The 11,737-nt window shown below is 45.1% G+C and overlaps 1 protein-coding gene across 1 annotated transcript; it reads right to left on the bottom strand.

The window, feature by feature from the left end:
* Positions 1 to 6,829: 6,829 nt before the first annotated feature.
* LOC142571415 (uncharacterized) lies at positions 6,830 to 10,823 on the bottom strand. Its single transcript, XM_075679749.1, has 2 exons — positions 10,660 to 10,823; positions 6,830 to 7,464 (listed from the first exon to the last, which is right to left on the bottom strand). Exons 1-2 carry the CDS (start codon positions 10,675 to 10,677, stop codon positions 7,081 to 7,083), a joined length of 402 nt encoding a protein of 133 aa, XP_075535864.1. The 5' UTR covers positions 10,678 to 10,823; the 3' UTR covers positions 6,830 to 7,080.
* Positions 10,824 to 11,737: the final 914 nt, after the last annotated feature.

The following is an 11,737-nucleotide window of genomic DNA, read 5'->3' as shown; positions in this document are numbered from 1 at the left end:
TCAGAGCAGCCAACGACCTCTCTAGAAAAGCGGCATTAGAGGTACCGCCTGCAATGCCAGAGACCAGGAAGCAGTGGAATGCGCGTAATAGCTGGAAGCAACGCGAGCACCACGAGGATTCCCGTGAAATGTTGATTTTTTTTTAACACAAAAAAATAATACATAAAATAACTGCATAAAAAAAGAACAGGAGAAGGATGAGAAGACCAACCTCCTAACGTAGACGTGACGTTAAGTAAACATGTCTCAGGTTGAAGAGGCATTGAAAGAACGCCGCCTAATTGCGAGTGCTCACACTGCAAGAATGTTTACGACCTTAAGAGTGTTGTGTTGTCGCGCTGGTAACACTCTTGCCGTTAGGGTCTTACAAAATTTTATAGAGGACGACAGTGGAGCTCTAACTAGGCGTCCGATGACAAAAGACGCAGTTGAAAAATGTGTAATCCTTCTGACAGTCTTGGGCGCACAGAAATATCCGACAGGAGAGTTTCATATCTCTCCCTGTGAAATTCTCTTGTCGGGTATTTCTTGGTGCCCAAGGCTGTCAGAATGATTGCATAGTTTTCAATTACGTCTTTTGTCGTGTCAGCTACACCGTATCTGACCGAAGCGAGTACGCATCACAATAGCATGTAGTCCTCCTCCTCCTCATCATCATCATCAGCCTGGTTACGCCCACTGCAGGGCAAAGGCCTCTCCCATACTTCTCCAACTACCCCGGTCATGTACTAATTGTGGCCATGTTGTCCCTGCAAACTTCTTAATCTCGTCCGCCCACCTAACTTTCTGCCGCCCTCTGCTACGCTTCCCGTCCCTTGGAATCCATTCTGTAACTCTTAATGACCATCGGTTATCTTCCCTCCTCATTACGTGTCCTGCCCATGCCCCCCCCCCCATTTCTTTTTCTTGATTTCAACTAAGATATCATTAACTCGCGTTTCTTCCCTCACCCAATCTGCTCTTTCCTTATCCCTTAACGTTACACCTATCATTCTTCTTTCCATAGCTCGTTGCGTCGTCCTCAATTTAAGTAGAGCCCTTTTCGTAAGCCTCCAAGTTTCTGCCCCGTATGTGAGCACTGGTAAGACGCAGCTGTTATAAACCTTTCTCTTGAGGGATAATGGTAACCTGCTGTTCATGATCTGAGAATGCCTGCCAAACGCACCCCAGCCCATTCTTATTCTTCTTATTATTTCACTCTCATGATCCGGATCCGCAGTCACTACCTGCCCTAAGTAGATGTATTCCATTACCACTTCCAGTGCCTTCCAGCATGTAGTGACTTGTAACAAAAATGCGCTAAATGCGCATCTTTGGTACTAATCATTCATATGACAATGCATTTGTTACAAGTCATTCCCGTATTCGCTGCTGCACCATCTGGCATACTTCTCCCACATTCTTCCTTTATGAATTATCTAATCTACCGAGCAACTACTATACTATCGCTAACAGAATTTTCATAGATCGCTTCCTGCCAGCGGCCGCCAACACCGAAGCAGCTCCAAAATTCATCGCACAATTTTAGGAATGCGACAACGCCAGATCACACAAGGCAGAAATTTCATGCATAGAGAAAAGCGCATTTTTTGGACGATTCATATTTAATTTCTATACTCGTCTACGGCCTTCAGTGCAACGAAGCAGTTAAGGAGCATACGGCCTCACCCCCATTTCGTTTCTATAGCCCCATTGCTTTTGTTTGTTCCATTTCATATTGGTGTGACCGAAAATTCAATCAATAAAGTTGAGGTCAAAGGTCAGTTGTAACTCTGTACGTACCTTCATGTCTTCGTTGCGATGTTCCGCTGCCGATGCTCCAAAAATAAAGCGTATAATTACACGGACTCTATTAAGCTCGCCGACCGCAATAGTGAAAATCAAAGCCTGAGCAAGCTCTCTTTTATATCCATTCCCAAAACAGCAGATGGCAAAAGGAGAAATATCGGCTACTTTCTTATGTTTAGAACATTCTGAGAATCGTCTCTGTACAAGCAACTTCCTGTCCTCGCATTTCCTGTGACTCTTGCGCATTGCTTGAAAAATTTTCTCACCCTAACAGGCAAGAATATATTTCCTGCGTCCGTTTGGAACACACGTCCCGTATCCGGACGACAAGAGCTTAACCACGATGATGCGATTTCCTGGTTACAGCTCCTTTGCAACGATAGTGATATTTTTGTTAAGATTCCTACCTTCAAATTCTTGTTGACTTTCGTACGCGCGCGCCCGATTTCACACGGGCGTGTGCGTATTTTCCCAACGAAGTTTCCCAACGGGCAACATGTACCACGTACTTTATTGTCATTTATCTCTCTTTTTTTTCATTCGAATTGATTCTTAAAAACCGCATCTGACAGGTATTGTTGCTCCGCCTTTCCACGTGCAGTTATGGAATATACGGAAATTACCTGCTTTAAAAATCGGAACATGCAGTTACCTAATTGTAAAGATTCTCGATTTAGCTTCTTAATTGTTTCCTTTAGGCCACTTTTTGTAATTGCGAGATTGAAGGGCAGCAGTACCGGTGTTAGTGATGATGTTGCTACAGGCGGGATTAGCCGGACAGACCTGGCTGGCTATTGCTCTAGCTCAGTATTTCTTTCCGCGTCAAATATGACACCATGAGGGAATCAGTCGAGTCTTTTGGGGAAATGCGATAAGCATGCGCGACACTTTCTTACTCACTGTCCGCAGCCCTTCCGCGCAGATAAAATGATCTATATATGTATTCACGTTAGGGAGAAACCCTCTTCTTCTCATACTGTCCAGAAGCCTCCCCCTTTCCGGACAGAAGCGCTTGCAGAAAATCAGATTAAGTGCTCTATATCGCCTTCTTCGTCGCACTCAGTGTGAGATGGAAATAGTATAACATTTCAGTTAGCCCTCCCATGTTGGTGTCGCTCGCCTACGTCCCAGTATTTTCGCCAATGAGGCGCTTTCAATGCAGCCAACAGCGCCAGCTCTGTCGAATCACCAACTTGCTAAAGACACAATTCGTTGCCACTTGCGTTCGTTTCAGGAACCTCCGCATAGGCTGTCTGCTGAAAAGGAACTTCACCGCATGGAAGCTACCCTCATAGACGGAGTAAGAGTAAAATCGGCCTACACTCCTGCATAAAAGTTTAAAGACAGCGCTGACAGCAGCGGTGAAGTGCAATTTGCCTTTGCTCAAATTGTAAGACTAGCACCCCTTTCGAGAAACTAAGCCTTACTAAGCCTTACAACTAAGCCCACATTGGCGTTCCACCTATAGTCGTTTCCCAAAAGTGTGCGTCAAGCAGTTGTGGACTGTCTTAACTGTAAAACCAATGCATTTTTAGCAAATTTCGAGACGATTGTTTCTAAAGTGCCACAAGCTTTAGGATTTGTGTCAAACAGAAATGACTTACCTACTGCTCCGCTTCAATTTTTCAATTGGAATATGTGTCCTAGAGTTCATGACCGAAAATTTAATTCATGAATGTTTTAATTATTGAACTCCACTTTCCGCTTTGACGCACAAGTAACGTCCGCCTCTCTAGGTAATCCACCTGGACATGCTCAGCTGCGCTACATGCTCCATGCGATTGAAAAGAAAACATATTTTCGAAGCAGAAAAAAGTACATGAAAAAAAATCTACGCGCATAGATGCTGTTACTTCTCAATACGGCGATGAGAATTCCTTAGGCGTTCACCACGAGGCCGTCCTGTCATAAGGGACGACGACGACGGTGCCCGATGTAGACTGTGACGCGCTAACAAAGGGGCTCACTTCGAGGCGACAACAGCCGCCGCCCTCCGTAGAATCGGTGATTACCGCGAAGGTCTGCTCTACCTGAACCTGACTCTGACAGGCTAAACTAAGCGATGAACGGGGCCAACTTCGAAGGCCACCGTGGGAACAGAGTCGACCTCGGATTCCCAAACTGCTACACGCTTGCGCCATATGCGGGGGCCAATGTGCAACATCATGGCAGTGATTTTGCGACCGATTCGACCATTGTGACTAGCCGCGATACAGTCATCAGATTCCCTAGTCTAGTCTGCTAGGGAAGACGACGGTATTAAAAGGGGAGACCTTTGGTGAGTGAGAGGGGTGGTGCTGACGTGTCCTGATGTGAACTCAGCCGTTTAATATGCTCCTACGTGGAATGGGCTTCCATATCTGGAGTCAGTGTAAGTAATGAAATATAAACCCTTTTTCCTTCCTACCACCGGACGTATACTCATCAATGTGCATGGTGGATTCCTGGTCCAAACACCAGCTCGAGCCGCGACAATATGACATATCATTTTGTCAAGTGACGTTTTCTGAATGCAAATGTTTTCGGCGTTTAGTTGCGCAGCCCTGCTGCTCATATAAATTGCTAGGATGTTCGTAGTGTGGCTTGATCGAAAGTGTTTGATAACTGGCGAATATGAGCGAGAATAAAACGCGCATAGGCCTCATCTGTTGCAGAGAATTGCAGCTAATAATAGCATGTCTGAAGCTGCGATCGGCTGTTCAATAACTGTAGAATTTTCCCAAACACTTGGCACACGCCAATTGGTCTCTGAATTTTGTATTTGGCTGCAATCCACCCTGAAAGCTTTCAGTGCCGAGAGTGTCTCTAAACCGACTGAGCTGTCAGGAAACTGGGTCCTTACATACGCGTACCGGGACATCGGATAAACATACCCCGACGTTAAGTATTCTATCACATGCATAAAATATTCACAAGCATACATTGTAAACAAACATAGCACGAAATGGGAGTAAACCGCTCGTCCCGTATCGCATTCCCGTTTCTTGGTTTTTTATACTACGTACCAGTCGGGTTACAAATTTACTCCCCTGCTGACCGTATTTTTGCATGTAAAAACGGGAGTGTTTCTTTCATCCACGTGAAGGTTGTTGGGGAGGATAGTCGGACAATTTTTTTTTTACTCCCTTCACTAAGTTGTTGTGGCTGCTCCTCAGAGTTATTCCTGAGAGCTCACCGGTTGTAGCGGCAAGTGTCGTGTTTTCTAGAATATGTCGCCTCATCTTGAATCGGTGGAACCATATTTCCTTGTAGCGTATAGGAAACAAAAACGACAAAACGTCGCGATGGCTGGCTTGCTACGGTAACTGGAGCTTCGGCCGAAGTGAAACAGGCGTACAGCTTGCGTGCACGCCTAAAGGAGCAAATACGTCCACGCTCCTTGCACAACTTTCACTACTCCGACAACTAACAATCATAAACTGTTCAGTTGTGCGCCCAAGCAAGCACTTACGGGACTTAGCCGCTAAAGCCAACGCAGCAATATTTTGACCGATGCGCATCCACGGCGTGTTTTCCGACAGCGTACGTGACCGAGCCCGCCGCCGAGTATAGGCTTAAATGGAAGGCACAGAGCTTGTGAGCGTTTGTGGAGTAAAATGGTAGTATTTAATCACGTGATCTCGAACACGATTCGTGGTCATGTGGTTTTAAACTCCCTATGAATGGTTTCTATTCACGAGATCTAAAACCCCGTACGTCATAAAGTCGGCCATGACATCCTTTTCTTGCGTTTCTTAGAGATCGTAGTAAAACGATGTAATGTAGGCCATTTTACTCCTGCATGCTAGAGTAATTTTTTAGTACAAGGGAATTTTCAAATCGCATGAGCAGCGAAAACCTCAATCTCGGCTAATTTTTGCTAGCAGTGTATACACTGCTAGAATTAGCTATATATAGCTAACCGTAGAATATTTTCTCTATGCTAGTTAGTGTGTGTTTGCTATAGTGTCGCGGTCGAGGCTTGCCGCTTCGCGCTAGAGCACAACTACTAAAGTTAAGGGTTGCCTTTGTGAACTTGCGCGAACGTTTGTGTCTACAAGGACGCGTGGCCAGTCCATCGCGTACGTCTTGTGGTTGCTGCGAGACACTTCAGCACCTGATATTGGAGTGTTCCGATTTCCGTGCGCAGCGCACATCGCTAGAGAGGGTCTATCACCTCCTTGGTCTGCAGTGTACGACACTCGACGAATGTTTGTACTCCAGTGGTTGTGCATCTCGCCGCGATGAGGCTCATCACGCTCTTCTTACTTTTCTAAAACAGGCTAAGCTAGCTTCACATTTGTAGCCTATTTCTCTCTTCGGGTGACGGGAACTCAAACACTAATCTTCTATTTCGACATGTTATAGTGGTGTCGCCTGCATTGATTGGCCCTACTGTATGTGACTTGTACTGTGTGTGCGTTGTGCTTAATTCTTTGAGATTTGTCATCTTGCTTCTTCTTTCCTCGTCCCTCCCCTTGTTTCTATCTTTCATTTATATGTTTCTGTCTCCACCTATCTGAAGAGTAGGCAGGTGTGGTGCCCCTTCCGGTGGCAGTTGCTGGCTTTCTCTTTGCGTTCCTGTCTATAGTGAATATATGTTTTCAAAACAAATAATAATAATAATAATAATAATAATAATAATAATAATAATAATAATAATAATAATAATAATAATAATAATAATAATAATAATAATAATAATGTCTAAACTTGAAAACAATGAATATGCTCGCTGTTTCTTTGATAGTCTAGCTATAGTTCACCGAGCAAGGATTTTGAACAGTTTCCCTATTTGGACCCTCAAGGTGCACATTTACAATTATAAAGTCACGTGCGAAGAGGCCGAGTTCTTTCCCGAGGCGACTTCATAACGGATGCTGCAATGCAGCCCACATTGGTACCTTATCTCATGTTCTCTACTAAAGAACGTATCAGCGGAAGTTTATGAGGACCGGCAGATAAAATATCAAACTTTGACTAATTTTAGAAATAATTTGGTCAGCGCACTGAAGCCATTGTAGCGCAAAGAAACACGGACAAAGAGAGGCAAGGACACCTCTGAAGTTTGTGTCCTGAAGTTTGACAACGGTGTTTTTATTGCCTGAAAATAACCCATAAAAAATTGAACGTAGGCAAAAGGATCACAGCATTAATGCCCAAAGGAAGTTGGTCTCAGTCTCTGGTACAGAAGAGTGGCACATCAAATAAGCAAGGGCCGGTCACAAGATGAGGCACCATCCAGTCACTTTGGCCAGGAACGGTGCAGTCTTGCAGATGCCCAGAGCCCGTGTAAATGAATCGTCATCCTGCTCAGTAGCGTCCCCCCCGACTACCACCTCGGCTACCTCCGCCAACGCCACCGAGGCGGCCTCCACTACTTCCGCCATGGCCGCTGAGGCCACCATGGCCCCCGCTGCCGCCAGAGTCACGGCCACTACCGTAGCTATCGCGTCCACCAAGGCCCCCGCTGCTACCACCAAGGCCGCCTTGGCTTCCTCCGTGGCTTCCTCCGTGGTTTCCTCCGCGTAGACTACTGCCAGAGCTGCCATGACGACCACTGCCGGAGCTGCCATAGTTGCCGCCGCCGTAGCTACCGCCACCTCCTAGTCCTCCACCACCCTGACGCTCTTCGACATCTTCGAGCGCGTAGCTCATGCAGATCGAGGCGGCCAGCAGAGCTGCCAAGAAGAAGACCTGCGCAGTATCAATCAAAGGAACGGGGTGTGAGGCCAGCGAAAAATCTGTCATGAGAAAATGTACTATGCTATGTAAAATATCAAATACTGATCTTCGCACAGACTTGTACCTACATTTGCGAACTTTTTAAAAATGCATTTTGAGGAACATGAATGATGGTGTCTCATGAATGAGCCGATTCCACACGTAGCAGTTCTTAAGGATGACCTACGAGAATAGGTTGGGAGCATCAAATTTCAAAAGTAAAGGAATTTCCCCTTCGCACACAAACAAGAGCACGTAACGGTGTTCTTGGCCTTAGCTATCGTAATGCGGGTTCACAAACACGAAACCATTAAACCTGCACTTCTTTACTTGAATACGCAAAGCACTGGATGCGATGTTACACAGTCACAAACACGTATACTAGTATTATTAAGCATTTCATCTTAAGGTTATAATGAGGATTTCTGTTTTATTTCGACCATGAGTATACATTGAGCCGATTGGGTACCAGGCCAGTTACTTCTGATTTAATGTACTAGGAGCCTAGCTAGCACACCCTGGACCATGGATTGGGCAGGAGGCTGCAAGTACACAGGTGCAATAATTAGTGGACAGGTTTTACTGGGCCTTTGTAAGTAAACTGTGCTGTGCCTATAAGCAGTCAGCCTCTCTACCGATTCGTATACTATATTTCGTTTTTGTGTGTCATTGCTTTTCTCTTCGCCCCCCCCCCCTATTCGTTCCGTCTTTCATTTCCCATTACCTTTCCCCCAGTGCAGGGCAGCAAACCAGAAAATCTTTTCAGGTTAACTTCACTCCGTTTCCCACTCCGTCTCTCTCTCTCTCTCTCTCTATATATATATATATATATATATATATATATGCATATATATATATATATATATATATATATATATATATATATATATATATATATATATATATATATATATATATATAGCGTCCGTCTAATCAACCTGTTTTATGAAAAGGCGCAAACTCGCAGTTTGGTCTTTCAGACTTTGTTTCAGGTATGCGGGCGACTCCCACCCTGAAGAAACACTTGCTAAGTTAAAGCACTTGCTGTATAAGTTAAAACATGCAAACTTGTGCTCTGAAGCAGTGGAACTTCTTCAAGATGATCTGAAGCTCCTCTTTAGGTTAGGGCCTACTTAAAACCTACGTCGTGGGTTTTGTTGAGACGTCGATTACTGGCAGAGGAGACTTCTTCATCTACTTCCGCTACAGCGACTAAAAAAGTTCGCCTTTTCAGTCGCGGCACTGTCAGTCATAATGACCCTCCGCTAGAAGGCTGTCGATCTCTTCCGCGCTAGCGCTCAAGTATACAACACGAAGGAAAATCGCTAGAGCTTATCCTCACTAAGACCAGTATTTTATATTTACATCCCTATAGCGGTGCTTCACATAAACATTAACATCGCCGCACGCCACAGAGACTGCTTGGCTTTTTTTACAAGGCGTAATCTGGGCGATATCCTCATCAGATATGTCCGGTTCGATGAAAGGAAGGTGGCACTTACTAGCTGCTTTCCAAAGTGATACGTGACACTCCTAGCGAAATGTATACATTAGGCAAGTATTCAGCGTGTCATATAAATGTTCAATGCAGCTGGGTCAGTAAGAAATATTATTCTCGCCGTACTTAACCACTGCCCACGTCCTTACCACTCATCCTTACTCTCTCCGGCGCCTTCTCCAAAGGCCGATGCGCGCGATGTTTTCCGTCATTAACGCAAATATAGGTTGAATATAAGGCGGCACCGTTCACCATGTGGTCGATCGGTTTCGCGAAAATACAAAGCTATGGCAGCTAACTAGTGCCAAGGCAATTCAAATATCACGGTGAGGATCACCGCTGAAAGTTGCCCTGCTATCAATAACCCGTAAGCTAAGCCACGCCACAGAATGATTATGAACGATAATAGAACCGTTCATGATAATCCTGGACGCCAATAGTTATAGGACTCTCTAAGAATGATTATCTGCGTTATTACAGGCAGCACACTGAACAAATCGGTAGAAGAGCGATTTGTTCCCCCTAGTTTATTGCATGCAGAAACATAAGAATGACGGCACGCTCCGTTTCGAGCAGCGCACCCTCTTACGAGCCCAATATTCTGGTTGTGCAAGAGAATAAACTAGAAGAATTAAGGCAGGTGTATTTTTGCAAAATCAAGGGGAAAACAAAGCGCGTTTCCTTGGGCGTTTCCTACGCATTATTTTTATACATCGATGTTGCTTGCAGCTTTCACAACGCTTAACAGTCTTTACGAGCGCACGATCGCGCTCAGGTGCGGGTGTCTGTGCTTACTCCTGCGATCGGGCGCGGCTCTGATGAGGTACACTGTGGCTGGTCTCCCCTCTAGTTTGTTAGCGTTCATTTCCTCCGTCAGTTTTCTCGCTTTTCGTGACTCGTCCTGTTTGTGAGCTCGTATATTGACGCGTCTTCACCGCTGAAGGAACACAACCTTCAGAGCCAGTAGCCATCGTGCGGTCCCGCTGTATGAGGGCGCAACAAGGCAAGCAGCAAAATTACATTGGCCACAAGAAAACACCATTAAATGTTTAGAGAACTATTGCAAGATCCGCTGTTACACGCAAGCTGCAATACCTGTCTTTGGTGTTCACGACTTCAGTCTCTATAGCTGTATTCTAAAAAAGGCATTGCAGGTACGTCTTAATTTAACCAGATTCACAGCAGTGGTCCCCACGACTATGTTAAAGATGTAACGCTTTGTTCGCTTCGGTTCAATGATATCGTGTCTTTCATTCCGTTTATCTTGCCGTTAATCAAACATCCGATGCCCGTGTTCATTTGTTCTCCTTGATATCATAAGTTCTCACTCCACTTAGCAGTAAATGAATACGCGCGTGCACATATCTCAAGAGCAAGATAACTTCGGTAATATAAAGGCCATCCTCCAGACTCCACCAAAGAATCTTCCAGTCTCTCGCATTCTACCCATTGCATGTGACGGTCTTAAATTTCTGTTTATGCCGTCGAATTTGCTAAACAGGCGCTATATACTTGTTCTTCGCTAAAGCCTAAATGGGCATTCTTAAACTGGAAATTTAACTCGAAGCGATAAGCTGACGAGCCTTCATTATACTGCCGATTCATGCAGGCGAGCAGCGCAACTTCCGTCACGCTTGAATGAACCAACTCCGCTTCGAGATTCAACTCACCACTTTGCTGAAAGCCATGCTACTGTTCGTCTCGTCAACCTGAAGGGGCTGTTTTGTCCGGCAGTCTCGATGGGTGCCTTATATACATGCGCGAAAGTTTAACCTGCTGTACTGGAAAGCTCCGAGGTCTTGGGCAGTAACCACCGTTTTCTCCACCGTCTAAGCGTCTGGATGCTTATTCACGGATTTTGGCGCTCAAGCCAAAACGTGAAAGTTGCCGTTCTCCTCCTCCCCTGCCTGCTGCCCTTGTCTCGGGTATGCAACCCTCCCCACTTCGCTTTCCCTCCTGTCTTGCTTATTCATTAATATGCGCGTGATGTAAACAGCCTCAATTATGTCGTTGCGCAATCGTGCAGTGGCTCTCTTTTCGTTTCTCCAAATCAGCATCTCGCGCACTCTGCTTTAATTTTCTCAAACCATAGAGAGAAGGCCCATTTTGAATGTGAGCTGGGAATGCCGCTACGAACTTCCTTCTCATATTAAGAAGTTACCATGCATCCGTCCTTATCTCAGTCTCTTTAGTTGCTTTGCTCTTTACTGATTTATTATTTCCGTCTCCCAGCTTATATTTTTATTCCTTATGGCTTGTGCGAAAACTCTTCATTCAGTTTGCAATATGTTTCCAGAAACCGCTTACAGCTGGTTAACGAGTGTCATTATTCTCTGGGAGCTCTGATACTTTAACTGCAATTTTAGCTGCGCCGAAAAAAAATGCAGCAAAATTTCATAACGACGCACGTTGCCGAGGAGCTGTCCGTAGTAGCCAATGTTAACGTTACGTACTAAACCATTCTCAGGGGAAAGAAATAATGACCCGCAATTACTTTCGTTGGAAAATTATGGCCATTACCGGCTGCACAGTGCCAAGCATTTAATTGGCGGATCGTCTGAGTTGCATAAATGGGAGAGGGAGATAGACCTTACTATTACTATATAACGCTACAGAATCGCGCCCGCCGCACGTAGAATGTACCACGGCGCCATATATATATATATATATATGGTGATTTCTTATATATATGGTTTCGCTTGGTATATATACCAAGCGAAACCGAACTTTGCAAGTGTTCTGCGCACT

Source organism: Dermacentor variabilis, chromosome 1, assembly GCF_050947875.1.
Source record: "Dermacentor variabilis isolate Ectoservices chromosome 1, ASM5094787v1, whole genome shotgun sequence".
Classification (NCBI taxonomy): Eukaryota; Metazoa; Arthropoda; class Arachnida; order Ixodida; family Ixodidae; genus Dermacentor; species Dermacentor variabilis.
The sequence above is the reverse complement of the archived record's forward strand: the minus strand, read 5'-3'. Positions and strand labels throughout refer to the sequence as shown.